At 35.9% G+C, this 22890-nt stretch overlaps 1 protein-coding gene across 4 annotated transcripts in view; it reads left to right on the top strand.

The window, feature by feature from the left end:
- The window catches only part of SMAD4 (SMAD family member 4), a 60398-nt gene extending 37873 nt beyond the window's left edge, over nt 1–22525 (top strand). For 2 of the 4 annotated variants that reach the window (XM_030867950.3, XM_070047047.1), the window contains exons 9-12: nt 4734–4917; nt 5941–6109; nt 14382–14520; nt 16008–22525. In XM_030867950.3, the coding sequence (XP_030723810.1) occupies nt 4734–4917; nt 5941–6109; nt 14382–14520; nt 16008–16219 (704 nt within the window). In that variant the 3' untranslated portion in view covers nt 16220–22525. Of the gene's footprint in view, nt 1–4733; nt 4918–5940; nt 6110–14381; nt 14521–15053; nt 15167–16007 lie in introns of all 4 variants that reach the window. The other 2 variants (XR_004041979.3, XM_060310187.2) reach the window with 2 other exon arrangements.
- The last annotated feature ends 365 nt before the right edge of the window (nt 22526–22890 follow it).

Consider the following 22890-nt stretch of genomic DNA (forward strand, 5'->3'; position numbering starts at 1 on the left):
CAAAAACAAGACCCATATATATGCTGTCTACAAAAGACCCACTTAAGACCTAGGGACACATACAGACTGAAAGTGAGGGAATGGAAAAAGATATTCCATGCAAATGGAAATCAAAAGAAAGCTGGAGTAGCAATACTCATATCAGATAAAATGGACTTTAAAGTACAGAAGGTTACAAGAGACAAGGAAGGATACTGCAGAATGATCAAGGGGTCAATCCAAGAAGAAGATATAACAATTATATATGCACCCAACATAGGAACACCTCAATACATAAGGCAACTGCTAACAGCTCTAAAAGAGGAAATCGACAGTAACACAATAATAGTGGGGGACTTTAACACCTCACTTACACCAATGGACAGATCATCCAAACAGAAAATTAATAAGGAAACTCAAGCCTTAAATGACACAATAGACTAGATAGATTTAATTGATATTTATAGAACATTCCATCCCAAAACAGCAGATTACGGTTTCTTCTCAGGTGCACACAGAAAGTTCTCCAGGATAGATCACATCTTGGGTCACAAATCAAGCCTCAGTAAATTTAAGAAAATTGAAATCATATCAAGCATCTTTTCTGACCACAACGCTATGAGATTAGAAATCAGTTACAGGGAAAAAAACGTAAAAAACACAAACACATGGAGGCTAAACCATACGTTACTAAATAACCAAGAGATCACTGAAGAAATCAAAGAGAAAATCAAAAAATACCTAGAGACAAATGACAATGAAAACATGACGATCCAAAACCTATGGGATGCTGCAAAAGCAGTTCTAAGAGGGAAGTTTATAGCAATACAATCCTACCTCAAGAAACAACAAAAGTCTCAAATAAACAATCTAACCTTACACCTAAAGGAACTAGAGAAAGAAGAACAAACAAAACCCAAAGTTAGTAGAAGGAAAGAAATCATAAAGATCAGAGCAGAAATAAATGAAGTAGAAACAAAGAAAACAGTAGCAAAAATCAATAAAGCAGGGCTTCCCTGGTGGCGCAGTGGTTGAGAGTCCGCCTGCCGATGCAGGGGACATGGGTTCGTGCCCCGGCCCGGGAAGATCCCACATGCCGTGGAGCGGCTAGGCCTGTGAGCCATGGCTGCTGAGCCTGCGCCTCCGGAGCCTGTGCTCCACAATGGGAGAGGCCACAACAGTGAGAGGCCCACATATCGCAAAAAAAAAAAAAAAAAAAATCAATAAAGCAAAAAGCTGGTTCTTTGAGAAGATAAACAAAATTGATAAACCATTAGCCAGACTCATCAAGAAGAAGAGGGAGTGGACTCAAATCAATAAAATTAGAAATGAAAAAGGAGAAGTTACAACAGACACCGCAGAAATACAAAGCATCCTAAGAGACTGCTACAAGCAACTCTGCTAATAAAATGGACAACCTGGAAGAAATGGACAAACTCTTAGAAAGGTATAACCTTCCAAGACAGGAAGAAATAGAAAATATGAACAGACCAATCACAAGCAATGAAATTGAAACTGTGATTAAAAATCTCCCAACAAACAGAAGTCCAGGACCAGATGGCTTCACAGGTGAATTCTATCAAACATTTTGAGAAGAGCTAACACCCATCCTTCTCAAACTCTTCCAAAAAATTGCAGAGGAAGGAACAGCCCCAAACTCATTCTATGAGGCCACCATCACCCTGATACCAAAACCAGACAAAGATACTACAAAAAAAAGAAAGTTATAGACCAATATCACTGATGAATATAGATGCAAACATCCTCAAGAAAATACTAGCAAACAGAATCCAACAACACATTAAAAGGATAATACACCATGATCAAGTGGGATTTATCCCAGGGATGCAAGGATTCTTCAATATACTCAAATCAATCAATGTGATAAACCATATTAACAAATTGAAGAAGAAAAACCATACGATCATCTCAGTAGATGCAGAAAAAGCTTTTGACAAAATTCATCACCTATTTATGATAAAAACTCTCCAGAAAGTGGGCATAGAGGGAACCTACCTCAACAAAATAAAGGCCATATATGACAAACCCACAACAAACATTCTCAGTGGTGAAAAAGTGAATGCATTTCCTCTAAGATTAGGAACAAGACAAGGATGTCCACTCTCACCACTGTTATTCAACATAATTTTGGAAGTCCTAGCCACCGCAATCAGAGAAGAAAGAGAAGTAAAAGGAATACAGATTGGAAAAGAAGTAAAACTATCACTGTTTGAAGATGATATGATACTATACATAGAGAAACCTAAAGATGCTACCAGAAAACTACTAGAGCTAATCAATGAATTTGGTAAAGTTGCAGGATACAAAATTAATGTACAGAAATCTCTTGCATTCCTATACACTGATGATGACAAATCTGAAAGAGAAATTAAAGAAACACTCCCATTTACCATTGCAACAAAAAGAATAAAATACCTAGGAATAAACCTACCTAGAGAGACAAAAGACCTGTATACAGAAAACTATAAAACACTGATGAAAGAAATTAAAGATGATACCAACAGATGGAGAGATACACCATGTTCTTGGATTGGCAGAATCAATATTGTGAAAATGACTCTACAACCCAAAGCAATCTACAGATTCAGTGCAATCCCTATCAAATTACCAATGTCATATTTTGCAGAACTAGAACAAAAAATCTTAGAATTTTTATGGAATCACAAAAGACCCCGAATAGCCAAAGGACTCTTGAGGGAAAAAAAACAGAGCTGGAGGAATCAGACTCCCTGACTTTGGGCTATACTACAAAGCTACAGTAATCAAGACATTATGGTACTGGCACAAAAACAGAAACATAGATCAATGGAACAAGATAGAAAGCCCAGAGATAAACCCATGCACCTATGCTCAACTAATCTATGACAAAGGAGGCAAGGATATACAATGGAGAAAAGACAGTCTCTTCAATAAGTGGTGCTGGGAAAACTGGACAACTACATGTAAAAGAATGAAATTAGAACACTCCCTGACACCATACACAAAAATAAACTCAAAATGGATTAGAGACCTAAATGTAAGACCAGACACTATAAATCTCTTAGAGGAAAACATAGGAAGAACACTCTGATGTAAATCACAGCAAGATCTTTTTTGGTCCACCTCCTACAGTAATGGAAATAAAAACAAAAATAAACAATTGGGACCTAATGTAACTTAAAACTGTTTGCACAGCAAAGGAAACTACAAAGAAGACCAAAAGACAACCCTCAGAATGGGAGAAAATATTTGCAAATGAATCAATGGACAAAGGATTAATCTCCAAAATATATAAACAGCTCATGCAGCTCAATATTAAAAAAAAACAACCCAATCCAAAAATGGGCAGAAAAACTAAATAGACATTTCTCCAAAGAAGACATACAGATGGCCACGAAGCACATGAAAAGCTGCTCAGCATCACTAATTATTAGAGAAATGCAAATCAAAACTACAATGAAGTATCACCTCACACCAGTTAGAATGGGCATCATCAGAAAATCTACAAACAATAAATGCTGGAGGGGATGTGGAGAAAAGGGAACCCTCTTGCACTGTTGGTGGGAATGTAAATTGATACAGCCACTATGGAGAACAGTATGAAGGTTCCTTAAAAAACTAAAAATAGAACTACCATATGACCTAGCAATCCCACTACTGGGCATATACCCAGAGAAAACCATAATTCAAAAAGACACATGCACCCCAATGTTCATTGCAGCACTATCTACAATAGCCAGGACACGGAAGCAACCTAAATGCCCATCGACAGACAAATGGATAAAGAAGATGTGGTATATATATACAATGGAATATTGCTCAGCCATAAAAAGGAACAAATTGGGTCATTTGTAGAAACGTGGATGGATCTAGAGACTCTCATACAGACTGAAGTAAGTCAGAAAGAGAAAAACAAATATTGTATATTAACGCATATATGTGGAACCTAGAAAAATGGTACAGATGAACCAGTTAGCAGGGCAGAAATTGAGACGCAGATGTAGAGAACAGACGTATGGACACCAAGGGGGGAAAGCGGTGGGGGGAAAAGCAGTGTGATGAATTGGGAGATTGGGATTGACATGTCGACACTGATGTATATAAAATGGATGACTAATAAGAACCTGCTATGTAAAAAAACAATTTAAAAAAATTATAGTAGTTAACATGAATGGACTTCACTAAAAATACAGATGGGACAAATGACCTTTCATCCAAGAGACAACTGAAAAATCCTGCTCACAGAAACTGTGTAGTTGGAGTGTAATTAACCTTGACTCTTGTCTGTGATGTCTGGCTTGGTTATGCCCTCTCTCTCATTTAGGGATCTATAAATATATACCATAGATTGATGTTATTCAAGAACACTTCTCTGAAATACGTATTAGAATCAGTGTGCTTTAAAAAAAAATAAAAGTTCAAACTACGTAGAAAATATTATGTGCAGTTAGATGAAACATCATGGTAAAAAAATTTGTTTCTAATTTCTGTTTTTTAAATTCCCTGTTGATTGGGTACTTTCAGGTAAGAACCAAATTCCAGATTTTAAAAATGACTTTAAGTTTCAAGAATGTAAGATACTAAGCTGAAAAGTAGAAGTCATGGCAGTGCGTACTTTATAATGCATTATAAATTCTTTTGTGTGCTCTCTCTTTCCTTCACCCTTTAAGAAAAGCTTTGTCATATGGAGTGAACGTGAAAGCCTTAAATCTTTCTCACATGATTGGCTGTTCTCTCCCATTTATCTCCTATAGCTCCTGAGTATTGGTGTTCCATTGCTTACTTTGAAATGGATGTTCAAGTAGGAGAGACGTTTAAGGTTCCTTCAAGCTGTCCTGTTGTTACTGTTGATGGTTATGTAGACCCTTCTGGAGGAGATCGCTTTTGCTTGGGTCAACTCTCCAATGTCCACAGGACAGAAGCCATTGAGAGAGCAAGGTATTGATTGTATAGTTAGATAGTTAATTTTAAAAATTGAACATAGTACATTGTCTTTTATTCAGAGATATCTTTCAATGTAAATTATGTTTTCGAATATAAAAGAATAAAGATCGTCTTGAAAATTCAGAATTTGTAAGCATTTCATTTGAATTGTAGATGTTTGTTATTTAAAAGATGATAAAATACCGTGTTTTTTAAAAGTCAGTGAGGTTTCTGTGTTTTGAATCGTAACTAGACCTTTTGGAACCCGGTTTGAAAACTAGTTTTTATTTCCTCTGATTGTATGGTATTTCTCCAAATTTACTGAGAGGAAATAACATAAAATGAAGACATGTTTCCACAGGTGTTATTTATAATGGAAGACTGATAATAAAAGGTAAATGGTTAAGTAAATTTTAATACACTTTCATTTTTATGCAGTCATTAAAATATAAAAAGTTTACATAATCAAATGTAAATACTTAAGATGAAATATTACAGGAAAACATACACAATTTTAGGTACTGTGTGATCTCAACTCTTTAAGGAAATGTGTGTGTGCATAAGCACATAATCTTGGCTCTATCCCTAGCTGTGTGATTTTGGCAAATTATCTACTCTCTAAGCCAGTGCTGTCTAATAGAATTTTCTGTGATGAAGGAAATGGTTTATATCTGTGCTGTCCAGTATAGTAACTTCTAGCCACATGTAGCTGTTGAGCAGTTAAAATTTGGCTCATGTGATTAACTGAATTTTTAAATTAATTTAAATTGAATTGTGAAGGTTAAGTGAGAATTTATATTGAATGTTCCTGACACATAATAAGCATTATGTGAATGTTCATCATTATTACATATGAATAGGATACTAAAAAAAATAAACATACAGAAATGTTAACAGTGGCTATCTTTTGGTTATGGTGTTATATAATGTCCTTTATTCTTTAAAATTTTTCAGTATTGGGTATGCTATATAATCTGAACTAAAATTTATTTTTAAATACTTATCAAAATGAAATGTGATTCACTTTTTCTTCCTAAGGTTGCACATAGGCAAAGGTGTGCAGTTGGAATGTAAAGGTGAAGGTGATGTTTGGGTCAGGTGCCTTAGTGACCACGCAGTCTTTGTACAGAGCTACTACTTGGACAGAGAAGCTGGGCGTGCACCTGGAGACGCTGTTCATAAGATCTACCCAAGTGCATATATAAAGGTTAGTTGCAATTTTACTCAAATATTTTAGACTTGGAAAGCTCTGTTTGTTGTTTAAAGAATTGAGATGGAGGTGGGAGGAGTGTAAAAATGTCTCTTTATGTATTAAATAAGAAATTATGTTTGTATATAAAACACATTTCCTGGGCACTTTTATTGATATGATTGGTTATTTAGTTTTGTGGATGCATTCATGCCCTATTGTTTTATTAGCAAATTTGTTAAATGTTTTAGGGTAATACACAGGCTCTTGAAAATACTGAGTGAAACCTCCAAATTTCCTTTGATATAAAATATGTAAAACTCAGACTCTGAAATTGCATCTTAGCCAACCTTTAGGATTTTATGGAAGGGAATTCTAAAAGTATAGCTTTTCACATTAAGAACTGAGAAATGAAAAATTCTTCAATACCACTTTTTTTAAGGTTAGTTATTTTGTGCATTAAATAGTTTTATTTACTATTATTTTGCAAATTAAGCCTGAGGTATTTTTCATTAATTATTACATATTCAACCTATTTTAATTTTAATTTATAACATACACTGTTTTTGAAAGTGGAAGATGGTAATTAGATACCCTAAATATATTTCTAATTTCAGATTTTTCACCGTCATCCTCAGCATGTTTAAGATTAGCTATTGTAAGTTAGTGGAATTAACTCTGCCTCATCACTTAGTCCTAGGAAATTGCTTAGCACACAAATAGAATTATCTTTATTTGTGTTTTCTAATTTTTCCACAAGGAATTTTGCTTATTTGTGCTTTATTATTTTTAAGTGGTGCTGTGTTTCCTCGTATGCTTTGTAGTCTGTTTAATATTTGTTGGCAAGTTTTTCTCAAGAGATTTTATTTTTTATTTTTTCCTTCCTGTCATGGCTTCTCCCTGTAGGGCAGTTTTGCCTTAGTCTGGCACCCTGGGATCCACATCTCAGGACCAATTCTTATATTTAGAAGGTAGAGGAATTTTTGTCCCTTGAGGAAATTGAGTTCCAATCCCCAGGTATGCTCAGGGCCTAATTTCCTGTTGCATAGATTTCTCTGATGCTTACCTATGCCATGGACAAGAATTTTATTCCTAATTGCATTTCTGAATTAACTGTCAAACTGTTTTACTAGCACTTGATTTATGGGCAGGTGCCCAGTTGTAGCCCTTGGAGAGCCTGTTTTCTCATTCCATATCACTCTGAGAAGTCAAATTCCTGTCCTCTACACCTGTTTGGTGCTGGTACCCCAAGTACCTTCTGTCTTTCGTCCTTGCTCTCCACTGTGGATTTTGTTTATCCATCATAAGTTAATGGACATGAGTTGTGTCTGCTTTTTGGCTATTATGAATAATGCTGCTATGAATAGTCATGTATAAGTTTTTAGGTAGATGTATTTTTTTCATTTTCTTGGATATATGCCTAGGAGTGGAGTTGCTGGATCATAAGATAACTCTATGTCTGACTTTTTGAGGGACTGCCAGACTGTTCTCCAGAATGGTAGTGCTGTTTTACATTTCCACCAGCAATATATATGGAGGGTTTCTATTTCTCTATATTCTCACCAACACTTGTTATTATCTGCCTTTTTTATTTTAGCCATCCTAGTGGATATGAAGTGGTATCTGCCTCATTGTGGTTTTGATTTGCATTTCCTTAATGGCTAATAATGTTGAACTTCTTTTTGTGTATTTATTGGCCATTTGTGTATCTTCTTTGGAGAAATGTCTGTTCAGATCTTTTCCCATTTTTTAATTGGATTTTTTAGTCTTTTTATTATTGTTATAAGCGTTCTTTATATATTCTGGGTATCAGTCCTTTATCAAATACATGATTTGCAAATATCTTCTTCCATTCTTTGGCTCGTCTTTCACTTTTTGCATGATAATGATTTGCAGCACAAAAGTTTTAAAATTTAGTATAGTCTATCTATTCTTTGGTTGCTTGTGCTTTTGGTGTCATATCTAAGAAACCATTGCCTAAGGCAAGGTCATGAAGATTTATGCCTATGTTTTCTTCTAAGTGTTTTATACTTTTAGGTCTTACATTTAGGTCTATGATCCATTTTGAGTGAATTTTTGTGTATGGTGTAGGGAAAGGATTGTTCTTTTGTATGAGCACCAGTTGTTCCAGCAACCATTTGTTCAAAAGACTGTTCTTTCCCTTATTGAATTATCTTGACACCCTGTTGAAAACTCAATTGACCTTAAGTGATAAAGGTTTTTTTTCTGGGCCATCAATTCTATTTCGTTGCTGTATATATCTATCCTTGTGACAGTACTACCCTTTCTTGATTGCTATAGCTTTGTAGGAAGTTTTGAAATTGGGGAGTGCGAGCTCTCTAGCTTTGTAATTTTTCAGGATTATTTTGGCTATTGCCAGCCCCTTGGATTTCCACATGAATTTTATGATTGGCTTGGAAGATATCTATTTTTAATAGTTTTTCTAGCCTTTGTATATGTTTGGAGCAGAGAGCAAAGGTGATTATGCATAACTATGCATCCATCTTGACTACAAGTCTCTGGATTACTTGTGCAATTAGAAGTGAATGGACAGAGGACTACAGTGTTGAATATATACTTTGTGCCAGACAGTAGTTATGAACTTAACGGATATGAGGTAGTATTTAAAACATTTAAGCTTAAAAAATGTGGAATCTTGTATAATTAATTTCTAGGATTGTCAAATAATGTAGGATCTCTATTTTGGTACAAATGGTCCTTGAAAAGCCACCCAGGTATGAGACGTGTCATCACTTGATAAAACCACTGTCATGGATAGATTTTTATAGCAATCTCAGACTTTTGCCTTGAACAATAAATAACTCTCTTGTGGTACATTTTAGTGGAGTAAAAAAATCCCATTTTTGTTATATTAACTAAGATTTAAAAATAGTTATTTCTGTTTACTAAGTATATTGTTCTTCAGAAGAGTCTTCTCATTAGCCAGAAAGAGATGCAAGTTTATCCTAAATCTAACCATTGGCCTTTTCTTCATTTACTAATTTTTTGGGCCGCAGTAACTAAAGTTTAGGTTGTCAGGTAGATTTTCACCAGAGATCATGTTACTGGGGTGAATTGCATACAGATACATGAACCCTTGGAAGGAGTGCCCTTACATTGGGGAGTCCACATGGGGGAATCCATCCCTACCCCCAATACACATACATACACACAAACACATTTTTTTCTTTTTAGTTAAAATGAGGAAAACATAGGTTTAAAGAACCATTCTTTCATTTTATAAACCAAGAAGCTAGGACTAAATTGTATTTTTTTTTCTCCTAAGATGTTGATTTTTTTTTCCTGCTTCTCTTATGATATAGCAGTCACCTTATATTTATGAAAATCTGATGTAACAAAATGGCATTTTACAAGCTTTAAATGGAGCAAATGTTTGAATTCTGTTTAAGTGGCATTGCTCTTTTGCTTTCAAAAGTAAGATCTGTTTTGTTTTTGTTGCTTAAGCAGTAGACACTCAGGTTTTTTAAGAGTTTTTTTGAGATACTGAGATAATTCACATACCATATAATTCACCCATTAAAAGAGTACAATTGAGTGATTTTTAGTATATTCACAGAGTTGTGCAACCATCACCACAATCAATTTTAGAACATTTTCTTCACCCCAGAAAGAAACCTTGTACTCTTTAGCTGTTACCTCCCAACAACCCATTTCCGCCAGCTCTAGACAACCACTAACCTACTTTTTCTCTCTATAGATTTGCCTACTCTGAACAGTTTTTATAAATGGAATCATATAATGTGGTCTTTTGTGACTTCTTTCACTAAGCATAATGTTTTCAAGCTTCATCCATGTAGCATATATCTGTACTTCATTCCTTTTAGGGCTGAATGATATTTCATATACCACATTTTGTTTATCCATTCATCAGTTGATGGACATATGAGTTTCTACTTTTTGGCTATATTATGAATAATACCACTATGAACATTCATGTACAGATTTTTGTGTGAACATACGTCTTCATTTCTCTTGCATATACCAAGGAGTGGAATTGCTGGATCATAAAATAACTCTGTGTAACTTTTTAAGCGACTGCCAAACTGTTTTCCAAAGTGGCTGTAGCATTTTATATTTACAGCAGCAGTATATGAAGTTTCTGATTTCTCTACAGTCTCATGAATACTTGTTGCTATCTGTCTTTTTGATTTTAGCCATCCTAGAGGGTGTGAAGTGGTATCTCATTGTGGTGGTTTTTGATATGCATTTCTCTTATGATGATGAGTCAGGTTTGTTTTTGAACACATATGTTAGGGGCAGGGGGCAGGCTGTGTTTCTAAACCACAGCTGGACTAGGTTGAAGTTATTATGATCCCACTTAAATTTATTCCCAGTTACTATATATCATGATTCTTACCTCCAGGTCAGATTACTTAGCAAGTCCTTAAAGCAGTCTTATATTCAGATGCCCGGTATACCACCAACACAATTATCTGTTTCTCTTTCTGGATTACTATTTCTTGGTGTTGATTTAAACAGAGTACTGTAATTGAGCCTTATAAAGAAGAATGCCAAAATTTGACTCCTGGTTGAAAGGGAATATCCTGAAGACACTCACCTTTGTTAAATAGTAAGTTTGTAATAAACTTATATGAGAGTAACCACAGGAAATGTGTTTAAATAAATGAAATCAGAGGTAAATTGTTGATTAGCCCAGGGGTGGTGATGAAATATGTTTTGGATCTGAGCCAAAAAGAATATTTAAAACCTTTGGTTACTTTGAATTGTTTTTATCAACAACTCAGTCAAATTTTGAAAGGAAGATGGTTGCATTTCAATGAAAGCCTTAATTTTACTATCCAGTATAACAGGTGAAACCTATTATGGTATAGACAGAGTATACAGTGGGGAGGCAGCCTGAGTTTTAGTTAGCAGTATAGCCAATAATATGTCTTTTGGTGTGGGTGCTGTAATTACATAAATAACCCATGTGGAAAGAAGGTTTGCTGAGGTGCTTAATGAATCGTTTTTACTACATCTGCAGATAAAAGGTTTAAAATTTCATCTCTGTGGTTAATATGTGCTCCTGGTGTTAGCATAGATTTAGATTAAGACAGTCGTAATTATGATTGTTTATAACATATTGTAAAGAACCTATGTGTGAATATCTCTTGGTTATTTTTAATAACTCATGGTGGAGGTGGGGATATGTTGAGAACATATTGAACCCTGGGAATTTATAAGTAAGCTGTATTCCCTCCTCCCGGGCCATACTAGGTTAATGATGGTTAAAAAAAAATTTTTTTAAGTGGTTGTAAAGACCTAAATGTGAAACATAAACCTCTTAGAGGATAACATAGGAGATGACCTTGGGTATGGCAATGACTTTTTAGATACAACATCAAATGCAGGATCCATGAAAGAAACAGTTGATAGGCTGGACTTCATTAAAATTAAAAATGGCTGCTCTACGAAGGACAGTGTCAAGAGAATGAGATGATTAGCCACAGAGTGGGAGAATATATTTGCAAAAGACACATCTGATAAAGGACTGTTATCGAAAATATAGAAAACACTTAAAACTTAACAGTAAGAGAACAACCTGATTAAAAAATGGGCAAAAGACCTGAATAGATGCTTCAGTGAAGAGGATACATTGATAGCAAGTAAGCATATGAATAGATGTTCAAGTTCATGTCATTAGGGAATTGTGAATTAAAATAACAGTGAGATACCACTACATACTAGTAGAATGGCTAAGATCCAAAACACTGACAAAACCAAATGCTGGCCAGGATGTGGAGCAACAGGAACTCTCATTCATTACTGGTGGAAATGCAAAATGGTACAGCTACTTTGGAAGACAGTTTGGTAGTTTCTTACATAGCTAAATGTATTCTAACCATATGATCCATCAGTCACACTCCTTAATATCCACCCAAATGATTTGAAAATGTATGTCCACACGAAAACCTACACACGGATGTTTACAGCAGCTTTATTCACAGCTGCCAAAAACTTAGAAACAACCAACATGTCCTTCAGTAGGTGAATGGGTAAATAAACTGTGGTACATCCACAGAGTGGAATGTTATTCAGCACTAAAAAGAAATGAGCTATTAAGTCATGAAGAGACATGGAGGAACCTAAAATGCATATTACTAAGTGAAAGAAGCCAATCTGAAAAGGCTACATACATGTTGTATGACTCCAACTCTGTGACATTCTGGAAAAGGTAAAACTATGGAGACGGTAAGAAGATGAGTGGTTTCCAGGGATAGAGAGGAGGGAAGAACTCATAGGCAGTGCGCAGAGGATTTTTAGGGTAGTGAAAGTACTCTGTATGGCACTACAACGTTGGATACGTGTCGTTATACATTTGTCTAAACCCATAGAATTATAAAACCAAGAGTTACCCTAATGTAGCCTGTGATTTGGAGTGATAACGGTGTGTCAGGGTAGGTTCATCGATGTAGCAGGGGCACCACTGTGGTGCGGGGCGTTGACGGTGGGGGAGGCTGTGATTGAGTAGGGAGGCAGAGCTCACTTTACTTTTTACCCAGTTTTATCTTGAGCCTAAAACTGCTCTAAAAAATAAGATTTGTTAGTTTCTTTCTTTAAAAAGAAGTGGTGGTAGAGCTATTTGGCATTTCAAATATTTGAGTCCCACTTTGTACTGTGCTAGGTGATGCCTTCTAAGAGGTCAGAGAGCCCAGTGGAAAATTTCAGAATCTAATGGACTCTTGGGAATCTTGAAAAAACAGTGGGTTTTGTTCTGGGCATTGTGGGATTTCTGATTTCCAGACCTGACTTTGTCATGCTTTCTGTTCTGAAGCCTTTTAGGACTGATAGTTTGGTCAGGTAATAAATACATCTATTTGTGACAAATTTCTAACTCTTCGGAGAATGGGATAGTCTTAAGTTTTGTCCGTCATTGATGCTGGAAGATTGGCATTGAGTAGAGAAATAAGTAAATAGGAATGTGGTTTGCTGTTTGGAGAGGGTTCTCTTGTTTATTGTTGTTTTATGCTCTTATGTTTCATGTAAATACCATGGCTAAAGACAGAATTTTTCAGGCATCTGAAAACTAATGGTTTGGGTTTCAAACCTGTTGTTTATCTGATAAAGTACTATGTTATGCGTTCTTTGATTTCTTTTATTGTCAGGGATAATTATGCTTGCTTATATTTGGGTTTTGTGCATACTAGAAGGATTTTTTTTAACGTAATTTACTCTTGACAAAGGAATATAGTCACATGGTTCAGAAATTAAAATGATATAAAAAAAGTGCATTGAGCAGTCTTGCTTCTACTCTGTCCTTGTTTTCCTTTCTTGCAACTTCTAAGATGATCACTCTGCTTGTGTAATCTTCCAGTGCTTTAAAAAATGCCAGCCCTTGGCATGGCTGATAAAGAACATTGAAATTACTTATGAACTCCTTAACTTATCCTGAAAGGTCAATGGCTACATGGGAGGCCAAAACTAAAATAAAATATAATAAGTAACATTTATTGACAGCTTACTGTATACTATGCCAAGTTTATAACAACCTTATAAAAAAGCATGTACACTTAGCATTCCCATTTTATAGATAAGAAAATTGAGGCCTCAGAGAGGTTAAGAAATTTAACCCATGTAGGTAGCAGGTATCAGTGATAGGATTCAAAGCTAAGCATTTTTTTTTTTATCACGAGCATACAGAAAGTAATGAGAAACTAGTTAATGAAATCCCATGTATCTATCACTGAGATTCAGTAGTTGTTAAGATTTTACATTTACTTGATCTATTCTTTTTCCTCTGTTTCTAAAGTATTTTAAAACAAGTCCTAAATATCATGTTATTTTGCTCCTATGGATTAAAGTGTGCATCTCTGAGAAATGTAGTTGTTTTCTTATATAGTGACAGTGCCTTTTATTCACTCCTCCAAATAGAATGATAAAGAAAAGAAGTTGGCCATATGATCTAGGCCATCGATTCAGCCTAAAGAAAACTCTCAGCAATTTGGTTATGAAAGGGAGGGATGATTTCTTAACTGTTCATTTTACACAGTGGTGTGGTTTTTCACAAGGACAATAATGGCTGCCCCACACTGAACTCTAGATAAAGGATACAGAGAGCTGTGGCAGCCAAAGCTGTCCTCATAGTGAAATGTGCCTCTTGGTGAGCTTCAAGCCACCTTTCCTAAGAACTGCATATACATAAAAAATTAAAATTTTGAATTCTTTAATTCTGAGAGCTGAATTAAGCTATGAGTTTTATGCATTGGTTTTTGATGTATGGAATATTTTCTGCTGGACTCATGGCATGAGACTTATACTTTTTTTTAAGGTCTTTGATTTGCGTCAGTGTCATCGTCAGATGCAACAACAGGCAGCTACTGCACAAGCTGCAGCAGCTGCCCAGGCAGCAGCCGTGGCAGGAAACATCCCTGGCCCCGGATCAGTAGGTGGAATAGCCCCAGCTATCAGTAAGTATACTTTTGATTTTTTTTTTTTAAAGTGCAATAGTTGGCGTTTTATCTTGATTGACTCAGTTGATTAGTTAATTTAAGCAATAATAGAAATTAAAGTTCTTTTTACTGGGATAACATTTTTGAATTTGTAAACAAAAAAAAGAAAACTGTTATTCTGTAATAGTTGCCCTTTGTCTAGGACCCTGTGTTCATTCTTTTTGTATCAAAAAAGGGAATATGGGATAAAGGAGAAAGGGGGTTATTATATTATATTGATCAGTCTCCCCTTTTTTTTGCTGATGCTTTTAATTCTTGCCTCACCAGCCAGGGTGGGTTGAGATCACCGACATGCTTTGCTTTATTCTAGAAGGAAAGCATATTTCAGTTTCAGAGTTAGGCACCTCTCCAGTTTTTTCTTAAGTATGCTAAGCATGGAGAGAAAACTAAGTGAGGGTGGTATTTTGGTAACTTGTAGACTTTTTTTTAATTTTAGGGTAAAATTGAACTGTGTGCCAGGTTTCACACTGATGGGGAATTTTTTACTGCAGAGTTAAACTCCTGACTATAGACTTTTATGATGGAAACACGTGGCACCCATCTTCCACGTCTGAAGGCATAACTAGTGATTCATTCAACCCCTGTTCTTAACCTCTTCAGTGTGGTAAGCAAATCACACTGGCTAAGAAAACTGCAGTGGCCCTGCAGGTTTCTCTACAGTACATAACAAATTCCTCCCATTAGTTTCATTGTAATATTGATGAATGCAGATTGACTATATGACTGTATGTTCTGGAAAATTAGATGCAGAGTCTCCGTTGTGACTTATGTTCAGGAGTTTACAATTTAGAGGTAGATAAGGCATACTCATTTAGAAAATTTTATTTTTTAAAAGATTTGGGCATCTAAACCATTAATTTGCTAGTTTTGATGTTATAAACATGCTTTTACTAAAGAATCCAGATCTATTATTAAATTTTTCTTTCTCATCTACTGCTCCCTGTTGAGTAATTACGTATTATCTCTGTTACATTGTGAAACTGAGAGACAGACATCATCTGGGTCATCCAAGAAGTCTTAGTGGAACCAGGACTGTTAACTGTCTCATTATTAGTCATGCCTTACTCTGAACTAGACTGTTTAGACAGACAGTAAGGTTCTTAGAACCAACCTGTAGACATGCACTACCTCTTAAAAACAAGTTGTTTTTTATTCCTTCACCTCCACTTCTAAAGAGAATAACAGGTGGGGTGTTGGTGGATTGTGGTAATTCATAATTGATGGTAGCTAGAAGACCCATGTGGAATGTAGGTGGTCTTTACCAAAAGTTTTCAGTCCCTGTTGATAAAGTATAGATCTACACTTACTTTTTGGCACCTTGACAGAGAAGTTATATGCTGGGGAGAATGAAGTAAAGAAAGCTAATCACCTTATTAATGTAAGATTTAGGGAGGATGGGAAGAGATCAGCTGTCCCTCTGACGTCATCTAAATCTTTTCTGTTAGGTTTGTCAGCTGCTGCTGGAATCGGTGTTGATGACCTTCGTCGTTTATGCATACTCAGGATGAGTTTTGTGAAAGGCTGGGGGCCTGATTACCCAAGACAGAGCATCAAGGAAACACCTTGCTGGATTGAGATTCACTTACACCGGGCCCTCCAGCTCTTAGATGAAGTACTTCACACCATGCCTATTGCCGACCCACAGCCTTTAGACTGAGGTCTTTTAACTTAATGTTGGGGCCCTTAACATTATCAGGATGGTGGACTATAAAATGCAATCCTGTTTATAATCTGAAGATATATTTCACTTTTGTTCTGCTTTATCTTTTCATAAGGGGTTGAAAAATGTGTTTGCTGCCTTGCTCCTAGCAGACAGAAACTGGATTAAAACAATTTTTTTTTTCCTATTTAGAACTTTTCAGGCATGGCTCAGAGCTTGAAGATCAGGAAAAACACATTCTTATTAAATCTTCACCAGTTATGTATGAAGGAATCATTCCAATGCTGGAAAATTTAGCCCTTTAAAATGTTTTAGAGCCTTTTATATGCAGAACATTGATATGTGTGTTATTCTACAGAATAAATTCAATATTGCTGATTTTAAAGGCAGAGAAGTTCTCAAAGTTAATTCACCTATATTATCTTGTGTGTGAGTTGTTATTGTTGAACATACTTTACTCCAAAATATTGTGCCATGCGGGTGAGTTAATTTTACCAAGAGCAACTTTACTCTGTGTTTAAAAAAGAAGATAGTAATGTATTATAACCTTTTATGCAAATGTTTTTTTCAAGTTAAACTAGTGAAGATGATTTCAATTCAGATTGTCTTGCGACTTCAATTTTCTTTTGCCAAGGCAAAACACTAATCTCTGTATATTGAGAATTCCTTAAAATTACCAAAGGAATATCATTTAAAATTACATTTGTTATCTTTGTTGGATAACTATTTATCATGAAATCTACTTTAGCCCTGTTAAACAGTAGATGTATTCTATATTTCTAGGCACAGGGTTGGTTACTAAGAAGCCTAGAGGAGGAATTTCTTTCCTTCATTAACATAGGGAAAGGTTTTGTATTTTTAAAAACACTAAAAGCAGTGTCACTCCATCTAATATCTTAACCATTCTGCAAAGGTGGCAGTGCTTAAACTAAATAATGAATATTTTGGGAATTGCTAAATTCTGTGTTAAATACAGTGCAGAATAAGGGAAACATTACCGTTCATAATAGGTAGTTTGGATATTTTTGTACTTGATTTGATGTGTGACTTTTTTTTCGTATACTGTTTAAGTCATGTATGTTATGACATTGTTTAAAATTCAGTTTTTGTATCTTGGGGCAAGACTGCAAACTTTTTTATACCTTTTGGTTATTCTAAGCCCTTTGCCATCAATGATCATATCAATTGGCAGTGACTTTGTATAGAGAATTTAAGTAGAAAAGTTGCAAATGTATTGACTGTACCACAGATAAAATATGTATGCTTTTTACTTAGCTAGTAGCATAAATAAAACTGAATCTCAACATGCAAAGTTGAATTCTAGGTTTGATTTTTAAGTTTTTTTTCTTCTGCACTTTTGAGTCCAACCTTAGTGGCGAGACACCTTCTACTAAGTGACAGGCAAACAGCCAGTACTATTGGGCAGCTTTGGTTTTTTTCTCCCACTCTACCAGGACTTCCCTATGGACATTATCAAGTGTAGGGTTGGTTATTTTTTTAACTTTTATTTTACTGTAGCAAAACTAGGCCTGATTGTCTATAAGATAAGTAGGTTGTCTACAGGATAAATAGTGTGAAATAAATCAAGGATTATCTTTCAGATGTTTTTGCTTTCTTCATGGAGGGCCTTTCTAAGTGTAATAAGATTATTTCAGGTGTGTTACAAGTTTGAGACATGAGAAACACTTAATGCATGATAGTCATCCTTATATCAACTTAAATCAACAAATCTTCTACTTCTTTGCTTAGGTCTTCTTAGTAAGACCATCCTAGAAACCACTGAGTTTGCTTATTGCTGTGATTTAAACATATCTTGATCCAAGCTACTTGTATTTTGTTTTTTAAAGTAACATTTCTACCAACTCATTTATACTCTTGAGTACTTACAGATACTTCTGTTAAAGACCTAATCTTAATCTGTAAAGTTTGGTGATTTTACGTTTTATTGGCAGATTTTTTAAAAGGTATCTTCATTCTCTAGAAATTTTTTACTTAGGTCTGTTTTATTGTGAATGAAGAATAGGAGCAAGAGGGGAGAGAGTTTTAGAATAACAGATTTTAAAAATCGAGGATGTTAGATTAGAACCACAAGCATGCTATGATATAATCCATTGCCTCCTATTCTACTTTAAAGAAGGTTTACATGTTTAATCATCTAGGGAAAGTATTGTGGAAAATATTTGCTAAGTAGTCTGTCTTTCAGGCCAAGCCACCCACTTTGGTTTCCTTTTGCAAAGAGCCATAAAAATACGACAAGTACATAGAAGTACTTCTAGTTATTAATTGCTTTATACTTGTGCCTAGGTTCAGTCACATGCTTTTGAGAAAACATCTAGTATGTTATAATCAGTTATTTCTGAGGGCTTATAGTTGTTGAACAGTATTTACGTTTCTTAGAGGTAGTCATCTTTGATGAGTAAGACTAAAAGAATCACAGTGTTTAAGATTTTATGGCTGTTTTAAGAGTAGAATAGTGTCCACAGTTCTTGGAATCTGGTTGCTCTGAGTATATGGTTCTGGGTGTGTTTTCTCTAGCTAGTTCATATCTCAGAGACTCTCAGAATATTGAATTTCAGTGGAAGCTGAGAGAGAGATGAACCAGGTTTGTACCTTTATAATCAATCCAGTATGAGGCCCATTCCACTTTTGTCTAGTGCCTTTCAGTGCATTATCAAAGGGAAATCCTTAAATCCAAAATGGTGTTGCCTTTATTTTCCAGGGAGTAGATTCTTTTGTGGGATATAGTCTGTCATTTTTTATAGTATACTACCCCTGGTATACAAAGATAATGATAATAAATCACTGCCGTATAACCTTGTTTTTCTAGAAGCATGGCTCGTTTGTATTGACCTAATAGGCAAATAGGTTGCCTGTCCCATTCCTCCTGTAAACATTGTAGGTTTACAGGTTGAGTGACCTGGCTTAGGGATAACCATACTCAGAATACCCAAATAAAATGAACACATATGAGCTGTGTTGTATTTCAAAGTTAAAAATCCACTTTCGTGTGGAAGGGTGTAGTGTAGAGAGGGGGTATTTGTAATAGAACATTGAAGGCAAAATAAAATGTCCTGTCTTCCAGATGATACATATCTTATTTCGAAAGTTTATTGCAGTTGTCTTTTTGACCATGCCCATCTGAAGAAGGGAAATTTTACATGTTCCATGGTGCTCCTTAAGTATATGTGGAGGTTAAAGAATATATGGTGAAGTATTTCGATTCCTGGTTTGGTGGTAACTAGTTAGTAGTTACTAGCTATTATGCAAAATCAGATTAGTTCAGAACCTCTTTGAGAGCCTTTTGGAAGAAGAAGTTTTATTCTCAGTAAGGCAGAATAATCCTTTTTGTTGATAGTTTCTATAGGTTGCTCCCTCCATCATTGAGTCATTTTGCTGGCATTTAATAATAGCAGATTGGGAAAATGGTGAATTTTAGGTTACTGGGGTAAATGAGTATATGAAAGCAATTACCTGTATGTAAAGTCAGTTAACAACTCTTTTGTGGATGGGGTTTGGCTAAGACTAGCAGATAGAAAAAATGCTTTTTTTTTTTCCTTCCTAAAGGCAGAACCCATTGTTGCGGATAGCTATCTGTAAATAATCACCTAAGTCCTCCTTTGCAAGATTATTGAAGATGGGGTATGAGAATCTTGTGTGCAACCTTTCTATTTTTTCCTCACAACTAGATAATTTCTTTTCTCCTAAGATATATCAGGAAGGATGTAAAAAGTTAGTGGCCTTATTCATAGCATCCTCAGGCCCAGCCTTGTCTGTAAGCACTTGTCCCAGTGTTGCTAGGTTGTTTATCTTATTTATCTGGTATCACTGTGGAATGGAATTTTCTGCATAATCCAAACTTGCCTTATTTAAACAGTAAAACTTTTTTTACTTTGGCCATTTTTTTGGGTGGAGTTATTTGATATGTATATTAGAGAACATACTAGATACAGTGTTTCTTTTGTGCCTCCTGTCTTGTAGACTTTAGAGGCTGCTGAGACATGTGGGACTGTTTTACCTGCACTAAATGGTCGCAGACTCCTATGGTTTGGAATGTTTGTTTTGGTATACTCCCCCCGCCCCTTTAATGACAGCAACCACTTCCTGTGTGTTACTAGTATACCTCCCCTTAGTTCCTTCTTCCCTTTCTGATTCATTTTCCCGACTGGGCAAGGAAGCCAGATAACCATACTTATTAGAACTTTCTTTAAAACACCAGGGCAAACTGGGACAGGACCCAAGGAAGTTTCCTGTAAAGTATTGAAAAGAACTTCACTGCTTTGGCATTTGATATCAGTTTGACTGCTTAGTGTGCTTCCTGATTCTTGCTGAGTTTCAGGTAGTTCAGATAGAGAGAAATGAGTCATATTCATAATTTTCCCCTTTGAAAGGTTTAGTTGCTTCCACTTGAATGCTGCTCAAACAAATACTGGGGTTACAAGGGTTGGTTACTAAGTTAGCATCAATAGCCAGAGGCAATACCATTACCTAGAGGACACCAGCAAAAAGAAAAAGAACAGCAAAAAAAATAAAAACCTTGGAAAATGAGGGGGTCATTTTGTTTTGTTTTGGTGTCCCCTTTTTGAGTCCTATCTTCTGGCCTTCCTCCTCTACAGATATTTTTGACCTTTAGGTGCCTTTATGAGAATTGAGGGTCTGATATCCTGCCCCAAGGAGTAGCTAAAGTGATTGCTGATGTTTTCAGGGATTTTAACATCAGACTTGAATGAGTGAATGAACCTTTTTTTCTTTTCCTTTCATCATCTTTTTTTTTTTTTTAAATGTAGGAAGAACTAAGGAGAAAACTCTAGTGAAGACAATCATTTCTCTCTATTGATGCGGATAATTTTCAGCTTATTTCAGATGCTTTCTCAATAGGTCTCAGAACTAGTGTTCTTGTTCAACCTGAAACTAGTAGTGGCTCTGGGCTGGGGCCAGACAGTTGCACTCTCTAGTTTGCGCTCTGCCACTAATTTGATGTATGACCTTGGGCAAGTCATTTACCTTCTTTGGGCCTCAGTTGCCTCATCTGTAAAATGAGGGAGTTGGACTAGATGAGTTCTTCCAGCTCTGAAGTTTAAGTGACCTTGCCTACCTTGCAGCAGTTTTTGATTTCTTCCTTACCTTTGGTCTGCTGTCTGAGGGGGCTTTTTACTTATTTCCACATTATTCAAATGAGACTAGGCTTGATATTTTATTACTGTTCTGTGGACAAGAAGTTACATAATATGTCCTTAAAACTTAAATTCAACCAAAGGCCTAGCACCGCCTTGGGGGCTGCAATAAATACTTAAAAAAAAAAAATGGAGAAAAGCCTTTATCTTATTTTCCCATCATCTCTATTCAAGGTGTATTAAGGCTTTTTTTGGAGTCATGATATTCTACCTTTTGGGTTGGTATGTGTGTGACACCATCCTCTTAAGTACTGTGTGCTGGTAATTTTTTCTTTAAAATGGATTGAAAACTTACTGTAAATGCCTAATGGTTATTAGAGGTCATTGCTTTGGGTCTTTGGTTTCTTAACTCTTCTATTCTGAAAACAGGGAAATTCCCTTGAACTGTGTCAATTAAAATGGTTTATATGACTCAAGAAATTAATACCAGTGGATGATTATTCACTTTATTTTTGGCTCTTTTTAGGTCCATTTTGATTAGAAGACTTCTGGCTGGAGCATTCCTTTCAGAGTTCTCTTCCAGCCTATCCTTGGATGAGTATAATTAATGGACTTGGCTTTTTCAAGGACCTTGAGAACCTTCCTTGGGGGGTGGGTCAAGGGTAGGGGATTGGGGAGTCCTGGTAGAGGCCAGCTCTGTGGTAGCTGGAAAGGAAGGAATGAAACCAGCTGCTGTTGCTGTGGCTGCTTGTCATTGATAGAAGGACTCATGGGCTTGGATTGGTTAAAAGGCCAAACATAGAGTCAGCAAACTTCTTCCAAGTTGGGTTCTGGCCGATGCCTTGGACATGTGATTTAAGGGAAAAGTGTGAAAGCTCCTGGATGATGAAAACCTGGTGAGCTGCAGAACCATTTGGAGGAGGTGACTAGGGGTTGGGAACAGATTTGGTGATAGTACTTCCCAACTCTGTCTCCTTCTCTGAAGTCAGAGGAATGCAGCTATGCCAAAACTCACAGAAGAGCCACATTTAACCTCTGCTTTTGGGAAAACTGGTTAGCTAAGGCTGGTAGTTCCTTTGTGGCTTTTTGTATACTTTTGCCTGGTTGAAGTCTGTGGCTAAAAAATAGTTGAACCTTTCCTGAGAACTCTGTAACAAAGTATGTTTTTGATTAAAAGAGAAAGCCAATTAAATCATTATGTGCTCATTCTTTTTCTTAAAGCCTGTGGATGTTTTAGATCTAGAAAGAATTTCTAATCACGTAGCGAATTCTCAGACTTGAGGACATTTTCCTTCATTGCTTTGTGACAATTGAAATGGGAACTACAGCATTTCAAATATGACCATGGAAGAACAGTCCCCATTCTTATCTCATTTCTAAAAGGAGAGAGTGGAATGATGGTGGTTGAAGAGGTGGGTACTAGGGAATTACGAGAACCAAGATGCTTAAAGGAGAGACAGAAATTGGAAATTGGAGACTGACCCTATCATTGCCCATCTAAGGATAAAGAAAGCTATTCCCCCCTAGCTGCCTCCTTTATGAAATGAGGGGTCAGTG

This window comes from Globicephala melas, chromosome 13 (assembly GCF_963455315.2).
Source record: "Globicephala melas chromosome 13, mGloMel1.2, whole genome shotgun sequence".
Classification (NCBI taxonomy): domain Eukaryota; kingdom Metazoa; phylum Chordata; class Mammalia; order Artiodactyla; family Delphinidae; genus Globicephala; species Globicephala melas.